The sequence below is a fragment of the Toxorhynchites rutilus genome, chromosome 1 (genome assembly GCF_029784135.1).
Source record: "Toxorhynchites rutilus septentrionalis strain SRP chromosome 1, ASM2978413v1, whole genome shotgun sequence".
Lineage (NCBI taxonomy): Eukaryota > Metazoa > Arthropoda > Insecta > Diptera > Culicidae > Toxorhynchites > Toxorhynchites rutilus.
This window is the reverse complement of record NC_073744.1, coordinates 162,917,058-162,934,925: the sequence shown is the minus strand read 5'-3', so window position 1 is coordinate 162,934,925 and position 17,868 is coordinate 162,917,058. Positions and strand designations below refer to the sequence as shown.

Here is a 17,868-nt window from a genome sequence, read left to right as displayed (position 1 = left end):
AGCTAGCGTAGTGGTATACCAGGCTTTGTCTCCGCTCTGTTTTTGTGCTGGAATGCTCGATCCTCTAGGGGTCAATATCTTTCTCATTGAAGAGCAAAGTGCTTCCTCAAGATTTTTTGCAACATCATGAAGAGAGGAGTGTTCTCCAATCGGCATTATTTTGTTCTACTCTTAAATTGTCATGTGGTATCAGTGAAAATGCGCTTAACACTTTAGTTTCATCAAAAACAGCTTTTTCAAAAACGGGCACTTTTGCGTATTAAATTTCATACGCGGGGCACTAATGGGTTAAGCAAACGAGGGGGAGACAGTAGTTTCAGTGTCTGAAATCCCTCACCTATTACTAAAATGGCAGATATGCACTACAAATAATTTTATTTCATTTCAACTGTTTTGCCACGCGCAAAATGGAAAAAAAGTCAATCCAACTTGAGAAGACTCACCCTGTAGTTTACCAAGAAAGGTGATATTCAAAGCAAAACTCATTTTATTATAAAAGATGCAACAAGGATTTTATTTTTTTGACATCATTTTCCGAATAGACTTTTTCTACCTGAACAACAACTATCGTTGAGACAATATTGAATGAGGGACGATTAACAACAAAAACACATTTTCTTATTTAGTAATCGTTCTCTAAATTGTTTTTATTGATAACCATGAAGCGTAGGAAATTTATACTAAAAAAATCGACGAATAGAATAATATTCCCTCCCATCCACCTCGATGCGTCCGTTCGTTTTGTAAACATTGGATTTCGACGCATTCTCCGCCGTCACAATCATCATAACACTCGCTAACGAATTGTCGCAACCAATTAATTACACCGAATGATATAGACAGCAGAAACCACTAACCACTAGAAAACAGGGGGCGCGCCTTACGGCGATTGCGGTGGTTCCCGGCTGAAGTAAGGCGCGGTGTCCTGCACCAGCAGGGTATGGCACACGTCGCAAACCCGCGCCGGTCTCCGGTTCGGACCCGAGGGTACCGTTTTGCCCAGACAGGGCTGACAGTAGATGGTACCGCAGTGGCGACAGTGTTGCTTCCGCCGGGTCACCGTGAACTCCTTCCGACAGTTCGGACACTGGTCCACATCGTCCTCGTCCTGCCAGCGGACTTGCGTGTCCGCCGATCGAATCTTCTCCAGCTGCATCTGCAGCGACTGCGAAAGCTTCACGAAGTCCTTCTGGACGGCTTCGTTGTTGGCGAGGTCCTCCTGAAGGACACTCATCTTCGCCTTGAGGTCCGCGCTCTGCTTGTCCAGCTTCTCGTTGACGGCCTGCAGATTGATGGTTTGCATCCGCAGGTCCGAAATTTGGCGCTTACTTTCGACGTCGGCCCGCTCCAGATCTTCCTTGTGGATCGCCAGCCGCTGATGGTGCTGATACTGCTGCTTCAACTGTTCCTCCAGCTGGGAGATTTTGTTGGAATAGTCCCGCTCGATCCGCCGCAGGTCCCGTTCCCGGGAGTGTTGCTGATCCCGGAGGAGCGTCACCTCGTCCTGCATGCTGAGCGTCTTCCGCTCGGCAAACTCACAGCCCGCCTTCGTGACGATCAGATTCTCGTGCAGCGTCAGCACCAGCTCGTGCAGTTCGTCAATGTTCTGCGGCAGGTTGATCTCCTGGTCCTTTAGCATCTCCGAGTTATCCAGGTACTTGCCGGACAGAAACTCGTTGTCCTTCTGCAGCACGTCCAGATGACGGTACACCTGTGTGCGGATAGGAAACATTTGCATTTGCTTTCTTCACAATTTCGGATAGCGGAAAATTTTGCGGCCAAATTTAAATTTTATATCTTTTAAACAAAAACTGAACTAGAATTGATGATTCCCTGACTTCATGAAGAAGGCCTTCAGTTCAGTGTTCTGCTCACGTAAGGTACGAACGTATCTCTCTCTCTGTTGGGAAGTATCTGTTTTTTGACGTAGGACTACGTCTAACCTTTCAATATTTCGACGTGAAAAAGTGTTCAGTTTTTGAACGTTCATACCTCGTTAATTTAACGATGGATTTTGATTCCAAATACCCGAATTGATAGGAAATATCCTCAGCAATTTTGTGTGTGCTCTACATTACTATTTTTCAGTTCATTTAAAGCTCAAATTGATGAAAATTGGAAGAAATCCCTACTTTCCCCTACATTTTGTCTGCGCTACCGCAGCAAACAGCTATTCATTAAGTGCGATTCACATACAACATACACGTCACGTTCACGTCCCGTCACGTCACGATATGTCAATGATTCTACCATGCAATTCTCATGAAAACATTCACATACACCAGCAACGTAACGACCCGTCAGCATACGTTCAACGAAAACGACCGGCAGGGTTTGTAGAAAAGAATAATTGACGGAGACGGACGGCTCGTTTGGTTTTTGTCTGGGCTTTGTGTCTCGGCTTTTGTTTTGATTTGGTTGAACAGTAATTTACATCCACATCGACATTAAGCTAATTGAACAGATCTGTGATGCAACACGTTTAATTGGACATTTTTACCTCTAGTTGGACATTTTTGTAAACATTGAGTTCGGGGCCCAAATTATGGCCCCACATTGAAATTCGCCACCAGTCGCAAATGTCCAATTACTGGTCAAAACCGACTCCAATGCGACACTGAGTGGTCCCTCAGCATATCGCTTTATAAGTAACTTACTGTACTTTTTATGTCAACATATCTCTTAGCTCCAAATTTCGGAGTGAAAATCATTCGCGACTAGTTGAAAGAATTATTCTATTTATTATTATTGTTGCATAAGGGTCGGACTACGGGGTTTAAGCATTTAAATAATTGAATTCAATGATTCTTATTGAATTTTTCAAAATTTAGAACTGATTCTAGGCATGCTGATTTGAAAGAGGGCATTGCAATTTAAAATTGTTGTAGGTGAATAAAACCATGAATCAAATTAAATAAATCATTCGTTTGGCATTTGACGTGACGGTGCGGGTGGAAGCATTGACAGCATGTGTGAATTGGTGGAGACGTTGACGGAACGTAGACGTTCTTCTCCGTAACGTGCTATGTGAATCGCACATTACAAGCAACCACGGGAACGGGCGAAACGTAGGGCCAAGGTGAAGGGGGGAGTGGGGAACGCAGAAGAGATTATGTATACAGGCGGTCGCTGCATCGTAGACTATATGACTATATAAAGAAAGCGATGGTGGTGCTTAGCCTCATCAGGGACGAATGACCATCGGGTTAAAGTTCCTTAAAACTGAACTGAACTGCTTGGCCTCATTCTATCGCCGGACGCCAAGCAGGAATGTATTCAATTCTTGCATGTTCCTTTAATCTTTCTTTTCGAACATACAGAATAATTGTAACCCTCTAGACCTACACAGTGTCGCAATACATGGAGTTTTATATTAAGCCTTTCCTAAGGCAACACAATTTTGGTTCATATTGAGTGCCGCTATCTATTTTATTAATTGAAGTACCTTTTTGATTTGATTCACGAGACATTAAGATTGCTCGCATCATATAAAAGAGAGCGCTTGGCCTCACTCACTTAAACTGACATTCAACCGAGACGGTCATGTTTTTAGCGCCTTTCTGAAAGAGATTCATAGAAAATAAAGTTTTCCCTTACAACCGGATGAACAGCTTTTTTCAAAGCTACTTTCGGTCCAAAATACAGCGTTACATTTCAGCAACAGTTCGTTTGTATACCAGAAAAGGAGGAGGCGCCTATAAGCCCCCAACTGCCATTAAGGAAGTTGGTCCGGTTAGATTGGCCGCTCGGATGGGCATATTTTACTGCCCCTTGTGTATCCCGCTGTTCGCATCCGTTTTTCCAGCGTCATTTTCCTGCTAGAGAGGCGCGATTTTGGTCCCATTTTTCTTCTTTTGTGCATAGGAGTAAGCAAAAGCTTAGTATAAGAAAATTTAATTTTTTTTTCCACCTGCCTGTACTTCGGTATAGCCAGCCTTTTACCATGGCTTCCAGCAGCCCCGGCGCCAACCAACATTTACAATGGTGCTCCCACCACCAGCACTTCCCCCAGATGGGCTGATCCCTTTGGGAGAAACTTACATGTTTTGACGTAGGACTACGTCTTTCATTTCTATACCGGGGTGTAAAATCAAAGTTTCGAAAACGAAAGCGTTACGCCGGAGACCGAGATTTTGAGCGTTAATAGCTCCTAAACAACTGAACGAAATGGTATGATAAACACTTCATTCGAAAGATAAAATGTCTACGCGTTATATACTTGTTACTTTTTGATCCAAAAACTTGTTTCAATAGTCTTAAAATTGCTTTCAAAACAGGCTATTGAAATCACCAATCGGTATATAAGCGAGCGGCGCTCGGAAATCCACTCAGTTCTAATTGAACAGCGATTGGAACATGTTGTCGCTGTTGCGGTGAAGCTCTTTATTTATCATGAAAGCGCGGATGAACGGTGTCACCAAGAGCCTGTTTGTGCACCCTAGGCCAGAAGGGAATCTATCAGGAGGAGAGTGATGCCACAAACGGTTCCCTGGGAAGACATCGCTACACACACATACACGCGCGGCTATTAACAGGTGGTTATCGAGTTGGCATTAACCATTGGTGGGCTTCCAGTATCGAGGAAAATGTGAAAATATCTAATCGTTACTGAGAATAATCTGCCAGTTCCTCTGGGAATTTTCAAAATATATTCATGTGAAAGAGTTTAATTGAATGTTTTCTATCCATGTTACACTGTGACCAAATATGTTTCAACCAAGTGCTATTAACAGGTGGTTATCGAGTTGGCATTAACCATTGGTGGGCTTCCAGTATCGAGGAAAATGTGGAAATAACTAATCGTTACTGAAAATAATCTGCCAGTTCCTTTGGGAATTTTCAAAATATATTCATGTGAAAGAGTTTAATTGAATGTTTTCTATCCATGTAACACTGTGACCAAATACATTTGGTTTGTGATTTTTCAATCAATCGCAATTAACAGGATAGCTTCAGAAGATTATTCTTCCCCATCAGTAGGATATTTCCGTATCCAATATTGTATGCGTCCGCAATCGATTATTGCTCAGTCGCCCAAAGTTCCGAGCTCAGAGAGTTCATTCCCCTCTAGTTTGCCTTCCAAATTGCCATTGTAAACCACACCTTCTCTCGATTCAATCACACACAAAAAGCATACTTAAGCGATATTCTGGTGGTGAGACACATTCATTTTTCGTGAGGACATCGACAAGACAACATCGTTGCCTAACGTGCTGGAGGAGGTGGACGGCGAAGGATCGACACATACACGCGCAGAACTCTTTCCGTTAGGATGCCATTCAGCATCGAGAAAGTTCCGGAAAGATCTAATCATTGCTGGAAAATAATCTGCCAGTTCCTTTGGGAATTTTCAAAATATATTCATGTGAAAGAATTTAATTGAATGTTTTCTATCCATGTAACACTGTGACCAAATATGTTTCAATCAAGTGCTATTAACAGGTGGTTATCGAGTTGGCATTAACCACTGGTGGGCTTCCAGTATTGAGGAAAATGTGGAAATATCTAATCGTTACTGAAAATAATCTGCCAGTTCCTTTGGGAATATTCAAAATATATTCATGTGAAAGAGTTTAATTGAATGTTTTCTATCCATGTAACACTGTGACCAAATACATTTGGTTTTGTGGTTTTTCAATCAATCGCAATCAACAGGATAGCTTCTGAAGATTATTCTTCCCCATCAGTAGGATATTTCCGTATCCAATATTGGATGCATAAAACCTTGTGCCTCCAACGTAACGCTCTCGTTTTCGAAGTTCTCCAAATATTCATTCATTCAGAATGAATTCAGATTCAACTTCATACAAATGATCTCTATATCAACGAGAGTCCTACGTCACCCTTGCGGTTATACCATAGATATAACCCACTTCCTGTTTTATTGCTAAGAGCAACTGAGGATAACATTCTTCCACCCAAACCTTTTGTTGTCTCGAAAGAAAGGGAGTCGAAATGTTGGAAACTCGCTATACTGAGTGTATTGTTCTCGAAGGAAACTGTGTTGAGGAGTGCATACAGCATCGAAAACATCCTCTTCTTGCAATTCACTCTGTTACCGACACTCCCTCGAACCTGATATCCTTCTCCGGTAGCATGATACTGCCACTTCACACTCTCTGTATTAAAACCCTTGAGCAACATAAGGTTCAACGATGAACCATCGACCATTGCCGCCCGATCAGGATACCGGAAATAGCCGATCTTCTTCGTTCTTCGCCGAAAATGTGTCCTAAAATTGACAATCTGTGCAGCTAGCTCGACGTAGTCCGTGATTTGTCTTGGTAAACCGAGATTGTCAACTGTGCAAACCTCCGGCTTCGGATATCTCCATCGTTACGACCGCTACCTAGTCGATATTCTTGTTGATGCCTCCAATTCACTCAATATGCACCATTTCCATCTGACCGTTGACTCCAAGGACGTCCGCGATCGACCGCTGATTACCCGTTGTCGAGGAATACGCAAGTGTTGAACTATCCGTCACTATGTCACTAACCTGACTCAACGCCGGAACTGGTTCCAAAGCACTAGAAACCTCATTCCACATGCATGACGCAAACATGCTTCGTGTGTTTATATATTTATTTACAACTAGCTGACCCGGCCAACCGTCGTCCCACCCAAAATTTATTTTTCATTGTCACATCCACGTTTACATACTAAGCGCACGGTCATGGGTCCAATCGCCGAACTATTCATTGATTGATCTTCTAATCTACCCTTTAAATTATGTTTTACTAACGGGTGTTAAATTTTTTCAATACCTTTCAGTAACTCGGTTGAAGAGCGTAAAATTTTCTTTTTCCAAGAAAATTGCTCTTTGGGCTCCCTAGAAACAGTAGGCGTGTTTGGTTTTGCTAGTTTGAATTTAGTCAAAGCAAAGATGGCGTCGAACCAGCACGTGCTCCGCAAACGCATTGTACGGTTCTACGAAACGCATTTCCAGCAAGGAAAAAAGTTCACGGTGGCACATTTTAAGGAAGAAAATGTACCTGTCAGTACGGTATATTGTATCCTGGGTTCCCTGAACGTAGAGCGGAAGGTCGGAAGTGGTCGTCCGGTGACGATAATGACGAAGCAGAGGAAGACATCGTTAAAGAAGCTGTTTGACAACAAGGACGCAACCAGCCTGCGTGACGCCGGTCGGAAATATAGCTGCTCCCACGGATTGATCCATCGGACCCTCAAGATGGAAGGAATCGTCTGCAGGAAGAATACGAGGTCGCCGGAGTACACGGAGTAGCAGATTGAGACGGTTAAATCACAGTGTCGGCGGATGACCACAAAATACCGCGGGACGTCTTTCGTTCTGGACGACGCAAAACGCATATTTCAGGAAATGATAATTACTACTCCAGCGACAAGTCATCCACACCACCTGAAGTGAAATACAAGTTCAAGCACAAGTTTAAAAAAAAGGTTATGTTGTACATCGCCATTTCCGACCGGGGCACTTCAAAGCCTTGGTTTAAGCCGAGCGGTCTGGCAATCAACCAACAAATCTATCGAGAAGAGTGCCTCGATAAAATCCTGCTGCCGTTCCTGAACGAGCATCACGCGGATGAGAAGTACGTCTTCTGGCCGGACAAGGCGTCTTCCCATTACGCCAAGAAGACGCTGGCGTATCTTGAGGAGAAAAAGGTACCGTTCGTGCTGAAAGATCGTAACCCAACAAACTTGCCCCAGTGCCGCCCAATAGAGGATTTCTTTGGCTCACTCAGTGTCCTAGTGTATAAAAACAATTGGAGGGCCAAGGACACGAAGCAACTGACTACAAGAATCCGGAATTGTATCCGGAAAATGGACGTAAGTGCCGTACAACGTTCTTGTGAGAGCATCGCGACAAAGTTGCGTCGAACAGCAGACCACGGCCCTTACTCAAACATTCACTGACATTTTTGACGTAGGACTACGTCTTTCATTTCTATACCGGGGTGTAAAACCAAAGTTTCGAGAACGAAAGCGTTACGCCGGAGACCGAGATTTTGAGCGTTAATAGCTCTTAAACAACTGAACGAAATGGTATGATAAACACTTCATTTGAAAGATAAAATGTCTACGCGTCATATACTTGTTACTTTTTCATCCAAAAACTTGTTTCAATAGTCTTAAAATTGCTTTCAAAACAGGCTATTGAAATCAAAAATCGGTATATAAGCGAGCGCCGCTCGTAAACCCACTCAGTTATGATTGAACAGCGATTGGAGCATGTTGTCGCTGTTGTTGTGAAGCTAATTTCGTTTATCATGAAAGCGCTGATGAACGGTGTCACCAAGAGTCTGTTTGTGCACCTAACTCCAAAAGGGAATCCATCAGGAGGAGAGTGATGCCACGGTTCCGCTTGAAACATCGAAGCAGCCGCCACACACACACACACATACACGCGCGGAATTCTCGTTGCTATCATCGTTGCTGAAAAATAATCTGCCAGTTCCCCTGGGAATTGAAAAATACATTCATGCGAAATAGTTTATTTTAATGTTTTCTATCCATATAACACTGTGACCAAATACATTTGGTTTTGTTATTTTTCAATCAATCGCAATTAACAGGAAAGCTTCTGAATATTTTTTTCCCCATCAGTGGGAATTTTCGTATCCAATATTGGATGCATAACATGAAAAACGGAAAATGTTTCACATCGCGAAAATCAAGTAATTTTCGAGCGATTATTTGCTTTCTACTCATATAATGCTGCGACCAAATACATTTCGTTTTGGATTTTTTCAATCAAGTGCGATCAACGTAAGACCACGTCTTTCGGCAATTTATTAGAGGTGCAATGAATCTTTAGGAATTCCCACTCTACGCGCACTGGCAAACAATGTTTACTCAACAATTTCTCAAACTAGAAATGGGTGTTGTGAGAAAGGATTAGCGAACGCGAAAACGACAAACGGGAGAAAGATACGTTTGGAGGTTGAAGGAAATTGGCAGAAAACTTCTTCATTCTATCATTCAAATAATGTGATTCATAGCACATCGTTTTGCCAGAAAGAGATTATTAATGCTCAAAGGAGGAATCGAGTCCTCCGAGGAAATTACCCAGCGCAAATTAGAGTCGACTATCGATTGCGGCATTCGTACACAAATAATTTTATAATGCAGTTTCACCAAAGTGATTTCTTCGGATATATTCACTACATCATGTCATGTATTTCATATTCTTCATTAAGAAATCCATATCCATGGCACCTATCGGTAACGAATTATTATCGAAACCACGATTTTCGCTAAATGCTCCTTTCAGTTCGGCCTGTAAAAAACTTTTCTGTACTCTAATCCATCAAATTTGGAGCCCTGAAAAGGGCTGTTGATTATATGCTAAGCTAATATAGCACGCTCTCCTCGGATACGATGGGCCAGCTGGATGTCCTTGGGCATGATGTGACGCGTTTTGCATGGATAGCACACAAATTGGTATCTTCGAATAAGCCTCCTGCAGCGTCATAGCCGCGGAACTTTGGAAGCGCAAGTCGGTTTTGAAGTCCTGAGCAATTCCACGAACCAAATGCTGCAAAGGTAGCTTTCGGATCAGCAATTCGGTCGACTTCCGATAGCGATGAATTTCACGCAAAGTTCCTGGTCGATAGCGATGTGGCTTCTTCACGCTTCCTGCGGCTGATGCGCTTATCCGAGCTGCTTTCGTGTGCCTTACCACTGAAAGACTAACTAGCTATCTGCTTGGTCCCAAACAAACGAGTCGTCACGGTGCGAGAGTAGAGTAAGAAATGAACGAAAGCAAAGGAAGCGTCATTTTTGTGTACTATCCACGCAAAACGCGTCACATCATGCCCAAGGACATTCAGCTGGCCCTTCGAATCCAAGGAGAGGGTGCTATATTAGCTTAGCATATAATCAACGGCCCTTTTCAGGGCTCCAAATTTGGATTAGAGTTTAGAAAAGTTTTTTGCAGGCCAAACTGAAACGAGAATTTTCGTTTGGATGCCATACAGCATCGAGAAAATTCCGGAAAGATCTAATCGTTGCTGAAAAATAATCTGCCAGTTCCCTGGGAATTGAAGAATACATCCATGCGAAAGAGTTTATTATAATGTTTACTAATTATATGACGAACACAGCGACCAAATACATTTGATTTCGTAATTTTTCAATCAAGTGTAATTAGCTGGAAAGCTTCTGAAGATTATTCTTTCTCATCAGTAGGATATTTTCGTATCCAATATTGGATGCATAACATGAAAAACGGAAAATGTTTCGTATCGCCAAAATTATATAATTTTCAATCGATTATTGCTCAGTCGCCGAAATTTTCATACTCAGAGAGTTCATTCTCCTCTAGTTTGCCTTCCAAATTGCCATCGTAAACCACACCTTCTCTCGATTCAATCACGCACGAAAAGCATACTGAAATGATATTCTGGTGGTGAAACCGATTCATTTTTCGTGAGGCGTCGTGCACAAATTACGTAACGCGATAAGGGGGGAGGGGGTAGATGTTGCGTTACTTTCTGTTTATTAGAGATAGGAAATTGCGTTACGAAAGGGGGGGGGGAGAGGTGGTTCAGAATTCGGATTTTTAGCGTTACGTAATTTGTGCACGACGCCTGAGGACATCGACAAGACAACATGGTTACTGAACGAGCTGAACGGCGAGGGTTCGAGGGATTCATTACCTGACCTGACCTGACCTGAAATGCAATCAGTTTGTTTTAACTGTGAGGGAGCGCAGAAAAGCCGATGCTGATACTCTCGTGACCAAGAGAGTATCAGCATCGAAATACGGTTCCTCGGGAAGACATAGAAGCAGCCGCCACACACACACACATACACGCGCGCAACTCTTTTCGTTTGCTGGTTATCGAGAGGAAACCTGGAAAGAAAAGATCGTTACTGAAAAATAATCTGCCAGTTCCCCTTGGAATTGAAAATTACATTCAAGCGAGTTTATTTTAATGTTTTCTATCCATATAATACTGCGACCACATACATTTGGTTTTGTGATTTGTCAATCAAGTGCAGTTAGCAGGAAAGCTTCTGAAGATTATTCTTCAGAACAAGGTTTTTTGTATCCAATATTGGATGCATAAAACCTTGAGTCTCCAACGTAACACTCTCGTTTTTGAAGTCACCCAAATATATATTTATTCATTCATTCAGGATGGATTTAGATTCAACTTCAAACAAATGATCTCTAAATCAACGATAGTCCTACGTCACCCTTGCGGTTATACCATAGATATAACCCACTTCCTGTTTTTTGAAGAAAATACATTATGTTATTAATAAAAAATACTGAAATCGATGGAAAAAAATTTATTTTTTTGTATGTGATTGAAAAAATTCTCATTTTTTATTTAACACCCGTTATAAAATTTCAGTACTTCTACCAAAACTCGACATCATAATATCAGATTATTTTCAGACACAATTCTCGTGCAAGATTTGTCCGTTACATGGAATGAATGTTTGATACAGAAAATAAAGGGTGTGTCACATCAAAATGCATCACGGAAAAAACGCTGTAGAAATTTAATTTTTAGGAATTATATCTTCAGATTTCGCTTATAATCAGATAAGAGTGTATAGATCACGTTGGCCATGCTTCACTGTCAATTTTTCGTAAATTTGGAAAAATGTCGTCGAACGAAAAAGAGCGTCGTGAATTAATCCTGCGCACTCATTTCGAGAATCCGGAGTTGTCACATCGGGACATCGGTAAGATGCTGGGAATCGTCCAATCCACGGTCAGCAGAGTACTAAAACGATACTTCGAGAACCTAACCATCGACCGGAAGGTGAAGAACGGCAAAAATGGATGCTCCGTCAGTGAAAAAGATCACAAGCGCGTAGTTAAGCAGTTTAGACGTGATCCGAGAAGTTCGGTCCGGGATGTCGCCAATAATCTGAATTTGTCAAGTTCATTCGTCCAGCGGACCAAGCAGCGGGAGGGCCTGCGTACATACAAGGTTCAGAAGGCTCCTAACCGCGACGAAAGGCAAAACATGGTGGGGAAGACGCGAGCCCGGAAGCTGTACACCGAAATGCTGACGAAGCCGCATTGCCTGGTAATGGACGACGAAAACCTACGTCAAAGCGGACTTTCGTCAGCTGCCGGACCAGTTGTTCTTCTCCGCAGAGGACAAATTCAGCGTTCCGGAGGAAATTCGCAAGCAGAAACTATCCAAGTTTGCCAAAAAGTACATGGTGTGGCAAGCGATCTGCTCTTGCGGAAAGCGGAGCGCCCCCTTCGTGATGACCGGCACGGTAAACGGGCAGGTTTACCTTAAGGAGTGCCTACAGAAGCGCTTACTACCACTATTGAAGCAGCACGAGGGCCCGACCATCTTCTGGCCGGATCTCGCTTCGTGCCACTATTCAAAGGACGTGTTGGAGTGGTACGAAGCCAACGGGGTCACCTTCGTGCCAAAGGAAATGAACCCGCCCAACGCGCCGGAGCTTCGCCCAATAGAGAAATATTGGGCGATTATGAAGCAGGCCCTCCGGAAGAACCCAAAAGTTGTCAAATCGGAGGCGGACTTCAAGAGAAAATGGATTTCTGTTCAAAAAAACTACAACCTGACGTTGTACAGAACCTTATGGACGGGGTAAAGAGGAAGGTGCGAGCATACGGGCTTGGGCTCGAAGTATGAATAAAAAGAAAATGCCAAAAGTTGTTTAATAGTTTTTATTTTACTGTCTAAAAATTTCAAAAGGATCGGTCTACTGGGCGAATTTCTACAGCGTTTTTTCCGTGATGCAATTTGATGTGACACACCCTTTATTATAGAATAAAGACAGCCCTAAATCGAACAATTCCTTTCTATAGATAGAAGACGATATAGGAGTGCGTTTTATCATATTAAAATCCATTTCCACTTTCGAGCGGAGATCAATATCGTTAGCGCAAACATCAAATGGACTAACAACGCTTGTAAATATGTTGCTTCAGAGTTTTCCGAAAGTTTTCAATTGCCATGTTTGGTTGAAATATGTGTATCTATTTTTTATTTATCATACCATCATAGACACAGTTTGTGTTTCATTTGTATGACAACCTCCTTGCCCTTAGAGAGGGGGTAGGTGTGTCGAACCACCATAGAAACATTTATTGCTCCCTAAAACCTTCATATGCAAATTTTGGTTAAATTTGCACTCGAGTTATGCAAACACCGCCCCCACTCTTCCTTCTGAAACCTCCACATGCACAGTTTTGGTTCCGTTTGCATCTTTGATTCTCGAGTAATGCGACCCCTTCCCCTCCTAGGGAGGGAGGAGTGTCAAACAACCATAGAAACATTTATTGCCTCCTAAAACCTCCATATACCAAATTTGGTTCCTTTTGCTTGATTAGTTCTCGAGTTATAGAGAAATTCGTGTTTCATTTGTTAGGCAGCCCCCACTTAGAGAGAGGGAAGGGGTATCTAACCACCGTAGAAACGTTTCGTGCCCCCTATAACCTCCACATGCCAAATTTGGCTCGATTTGCTTGATTAGTTCTCGAGTTATGCAGAAATTTGTGCTTCATTTGTATGACAACCCCCTAAGAGAGGGGGAGGAGTATCTAACCACCAGAGAATCATTTATTGTACCCTAAAAACTCCACATGCCAAATTTCGTTTCATTGGCTTAATTAATTCTCGAGTAATGCATGAATTTGTGTTTCATTTGTATGTTCATTGTATCGTACGAACCTTGTGTTCGTTCATCAAGATGCGTTCTTCCTTGTTCCTGTATATTTCGGCCCGCGATACGAAGCCTTTGTGCGAGGCGTTTAGTTTCTTGAAGAACTTTCGCGATTCTTGAGAACTCCTTTTCCTCACACTCTTTCTTTTCTAAGCGACGCTTTTTCCCCGAAAGAGATGTGTTTGCTGCCTTCGCTTCAGTCTGTATCGTTCCACGTTTTGTCGAGTCGCTCGTTGCAGCATGGCTACGCACACTGCAGCCTTCTCGGTCAGAAGCACTCGGCCCTCGTCGTCAAACCATTCGTTCCGTTGTCCTCGTTGTCCCCCGATATCGAACGTAACGTCTATTACTGTCAAACATAGATGGGATGAACGAATCTTTCGACGAACGTTCCTATGACTGATCTTCACCCGGTATGAGGTTAGCATTCGCCTGCTGAGCCCTCGTTCGCTATCGGGTTTGTCCCATATTCGCCTGTGGATTAATTTTACTCCGGTCGAAATCTTGAAGTATTTTGTGATAGAATTTGATGCGAGTTCTCCCAGAAAAAATCAACCAAATTTGAACTGATTTGATCCGCTCCGGTTTCGGTCTCCGCACAATGTTTTTTTCCGATCGCAAACAGTGTTTTCACGATACTTAAGTGTCAATTTACTAGCTTCTGTTTTTAAAATCCAATTGATTTCAATTCAAATAGGTTATTGTTATTCAAGCATCAAATCACAGTTTTTTTTTGTTGTATAATTTCTGTTTTTGTTTATGTTTGCGTTTGCATACTATCGCTTTCTCCCAAACTTCCCAGATCGTCGGATAGGATTACGTTACCCACCGTTACAGACCTATTCGACAGATTGTTGCGGCGAACAGGGATTTTATTCAAATTTTATAATATTTTTGGAAACAAAAACCGAACTAGAATTGTGGATTCCCCAGCTTCATGAAGAAACCCTTCAGGCCCCGCTTATTTACCTGCTCTCGCTCCTCCGTCAGTTTCTGCAGCTCGTCATTCACACTTTGCTTGAGCTGGGCGTAGCCCTTCCTCAGTTTACCCAGCTCCTGTTCCGCCTTCGCCGTCTGTTCATTCAGTCGTTGCACTTCGCTTTTATGTTCCTCTCTCTTCTGCTGCCACTGCGCTTCCAAATCGGCCCGCATAGCACCCTCCTTTGATAGTTCCTCCCGCATCCTCTCGATGCTCTTCTCCAGCTGGAGCGCCTTCTGCTTCTCGCCGTTGATCTGTTCCTGGCATTGGACAAGTTTGGTTTCATAGTTCGAGCACATATCGCAAGGAACTGCAGAGGCTTCCGCCGAAGGCGGAGGCTCTGTCCCGGATGCCGATGGGGGTGCATCCTTGCCAGCTGCCTCTTTCAGCATTCCCACTAAAGCAGATTCCGGTGGTTTCTTCGCATCCTCGCCGCGGTGCTTTTCCAGCTCTTCGTAAGCATGGCGCAGCTTCTCTTTCAGGGTTTTAATTTCTTCCTCCAGAGGGACTACCAACGATCGCAGTACTTCGGCGTCCTCTTGAGCCTTAAAAGAAACATTTAAATGAGTGCAAGAAAAAGGCAGCTTCCCACCTCCCACAAACACATATTCCATTGCCCCAACGAATTACCGACCAAAAAAGCCAAACACAAGAAAATAAGCGTAAATTTTGCGATTACGTACATATTTGTTTACCTTCCGCATCGAGTCCTCCAGATTATCGTTGCTGCTGGCATCCGCCGCGCCCAGCTTCCGCATAATTTTCTTCGCCTGGTTCAAAACCGGTGCCAAACCGGGCGAATCCTAGCAAAAAAAATCATAGTAAATGACCCTCCTTATTCGAAAAAAACATCCCAAACCTGCTGGGCAGCGGCAAGCGCATCCTTCAGCTCCTGCTGCTCCGTCCTCATCCGATCGTTTTCCTCCCCCAGCCGACGCACCTCGGCCTGACTGATCGCGGACTCGTCTACCGTTTCCTGAACCAGCTGCTGCAGCGTTTGGATCTCCTCCTGGGCGCGTCGATTCTGGTCCTCCAAATCCTGCTCCTTGCTGTACTCCATCACCATCAGCTGAGCCTTTGCTTCGTCCAACTCTTTCCGACAGGCGGCCACCTCCTTGGCAAACCGCTTGCACTCCGCTGTAAATTTAACGTCGTTTTTTAAAATGCCCTGATCATTTCAAATCCCCGTTTTTTTTCTCCTTACCCTCCTTCGCCAGATACAATTCCTTCATTTTGGCTCGCTGCTGGTTGAATTCGTCCCGCACTCGCTTGAGCTCTCCCTCCAGGTGCTTCAGCCTGGCAGTCGCTTCCACCGTTGTGGTCGTCGTCGTGGAATTGCTGTCATTGGTTTTCGGGACCACTTCATTGCCCAGATTTCGATCCAGCTCACGCTGGGTATCACTTTTCGGCTCCAGCATGTTTCTTCCTGCGCTGCTCTCGCGTTTAGTCGTCGTTGTGATCTAATCTAATCTCTCCTTGCTCTCCTTCACGGTTGACTTCCACACCAGCAGCGGGAAGTCAGTCACCATTCATTGCAATTTCACCCGACCCACTCGACGCGGATGCAGCTCCGATGTGAGGACATTGCCACGTTAGATTCAACAATTCGATACTCAAATAGGGAAAGCTGGGTCTGTAGATGGTCACGGTTATGCGAAAATTGTGGTCGATAGTCACGGTAATTTTGCAAGGAAATTTGCACGGATTGCAATATTTTGGTTTTCACTTTTTTGACAGTTGTGGGTAGCGGTGGACCTTGACAGTTCGGTGAGTCATGTTTGCGCTACCAAAATTGGTAGCAGAAAATAGGGCACGCAAAAGTAGAAGTAATATTGTTTTTTATCCCATCTGTTTATTTTAGTAGGCTCATTTAGCAACCTCAGCTACAGAGCAGAACTTGTTCGTGTAAATTTTAATCTAACGATAATTTTCTTGTATATTACACAGCAATTAGAAAATTAAAAACGGCGATAGTTGCTTCCTTCTTAATTGGATCGTTTGTTTGAGAACCCCCATAAACGGCACTTTTATCAGAATTGACTTTTTGGCAGTTTTTGAGTCCTCGAGGGTACCTATATCGACTATCAAAATTTTAAAAAAAGTAAGATCTACGAACCACCTTAAATCGGGGTTGCAAATGTTCGTTTGTTTGAGAAACCCCATAAGTCCACGTTTCCAATTATCACCACGGGCGGCACTGCAAATGATATAAGGTACACCGGGGCAAGTTGAAACGATTTTTTCGAAGTTCAACTTGAAAGTTATATTAAAAAAATCACTAAATCACTGAATTGAAATCTGTTTGCAGCATATACAAGGTATAACAGATGTCTTTCGATAAAAAATAGGGATTCACACTGGATGTTTCGAAAAAATATCAATTTTTTTCACATCCAATGTTTCAACTTGTCCTGAGAGCGGGGTAAGTTGAAACGCGAACTATCATGAGTTTATTGTGCGGTTTTGCTTCTCGAACTGATTTATGAAACACTAAATTGAAGGAATTACATATAAACAATTGTGAAAAGGGGTTTTGGTACACGTGAGATGTGAAGGAGTAGTCTGATATACGCAAAATGGAAACTACCCAGCAAACATTAAATCGTATAATTTTGCACGTGCCAAGTCTTACAAGAAGTCCGAATAAATCAGAATCGCATATAATATCAATCAAAGTATGTATCGTGTATATTTGAAATTGCATAAAATGTAAAAACTCGATTTTATATACCATTATCAAATTAAGTCGCAATTCGGTGTAAGAAACATCAATTTTATTATGTATATTGTCGTAAAATATATTTAATCCGCATCGTATGCGTATATTACGCTGATGCAGTTTATGTGTCGTATAAGCGTATAATTTAAATCGATTCAGTACTGTAGTAAATCGTGTTGCATGCTGAAGAAAATCATGAAACAGTAATCATATTAGATCCTAATAAAGAACATATTACATCATATTGAAATGTCAATGAAATTCTGATGCACTCGAAAGTTTTAACTGCTGTTGAATTAAATTTCAGATAGCCGCGCAAGACAGTTGGTGGATGATAATCCAGACGACCGGAGTTCGAACCCACATCAGAGCAGTTTTCACCAAACATCAATCTGTGTCATTTTAAACATTCATATTCCACTCCCAACATAAGTCAATCAATCAATTATTATTTCTACGAACATAAATACTCATATATAAAAATGGCGATTCGTGAGGTTATAATAAACATTTCACGAAC

The 17,868-nt window shown here is 42.7% G+C and overlaps 1 protein-coding gene across 2 annotated transcripts; it reads right to left on the bottom strand.

Annotated features, from left to right (window-relative positions):
• Window positions 1–539: 539 nt before the first annotated feature.
• On the bottom strand, window positions 540–16,366 carry LOC129762043 (rab GTPase-binding effector protein 1). Of its 2 annotated transcripts, none has more exons than XM_055760013.1 (5): window positions 15,834–16,366; window positions 15,489–15,766; window positions 15,313–15,432; window positions 14,620–15,174; window positions 540–1,711 (listed from the first exon to the last, which is right to left on the bottom strand). In XM_055760013.1, exons 1-5 carry the CDS (start codon window positions 16,045–16,047, stop codon window positions 881–883), a joined length of 1,998 nt encoding a protein of 665 aa, XP_055615988.1. In that variant the 5' UTR covers window positions 16,048–16,366; the 3' UTR covers window positions 540–880. The 2 variants fall into 2 exon arrangements, with proteins under 2 accessions (XP_055615988.1, XP_055615990.1); XM_055760015.1 differs by having other exon boundaries at window positions 15,325–15,432.
• Between the last annotated feature and the right edge of the window lie 1,502 nt (window positions 16,367–17,868).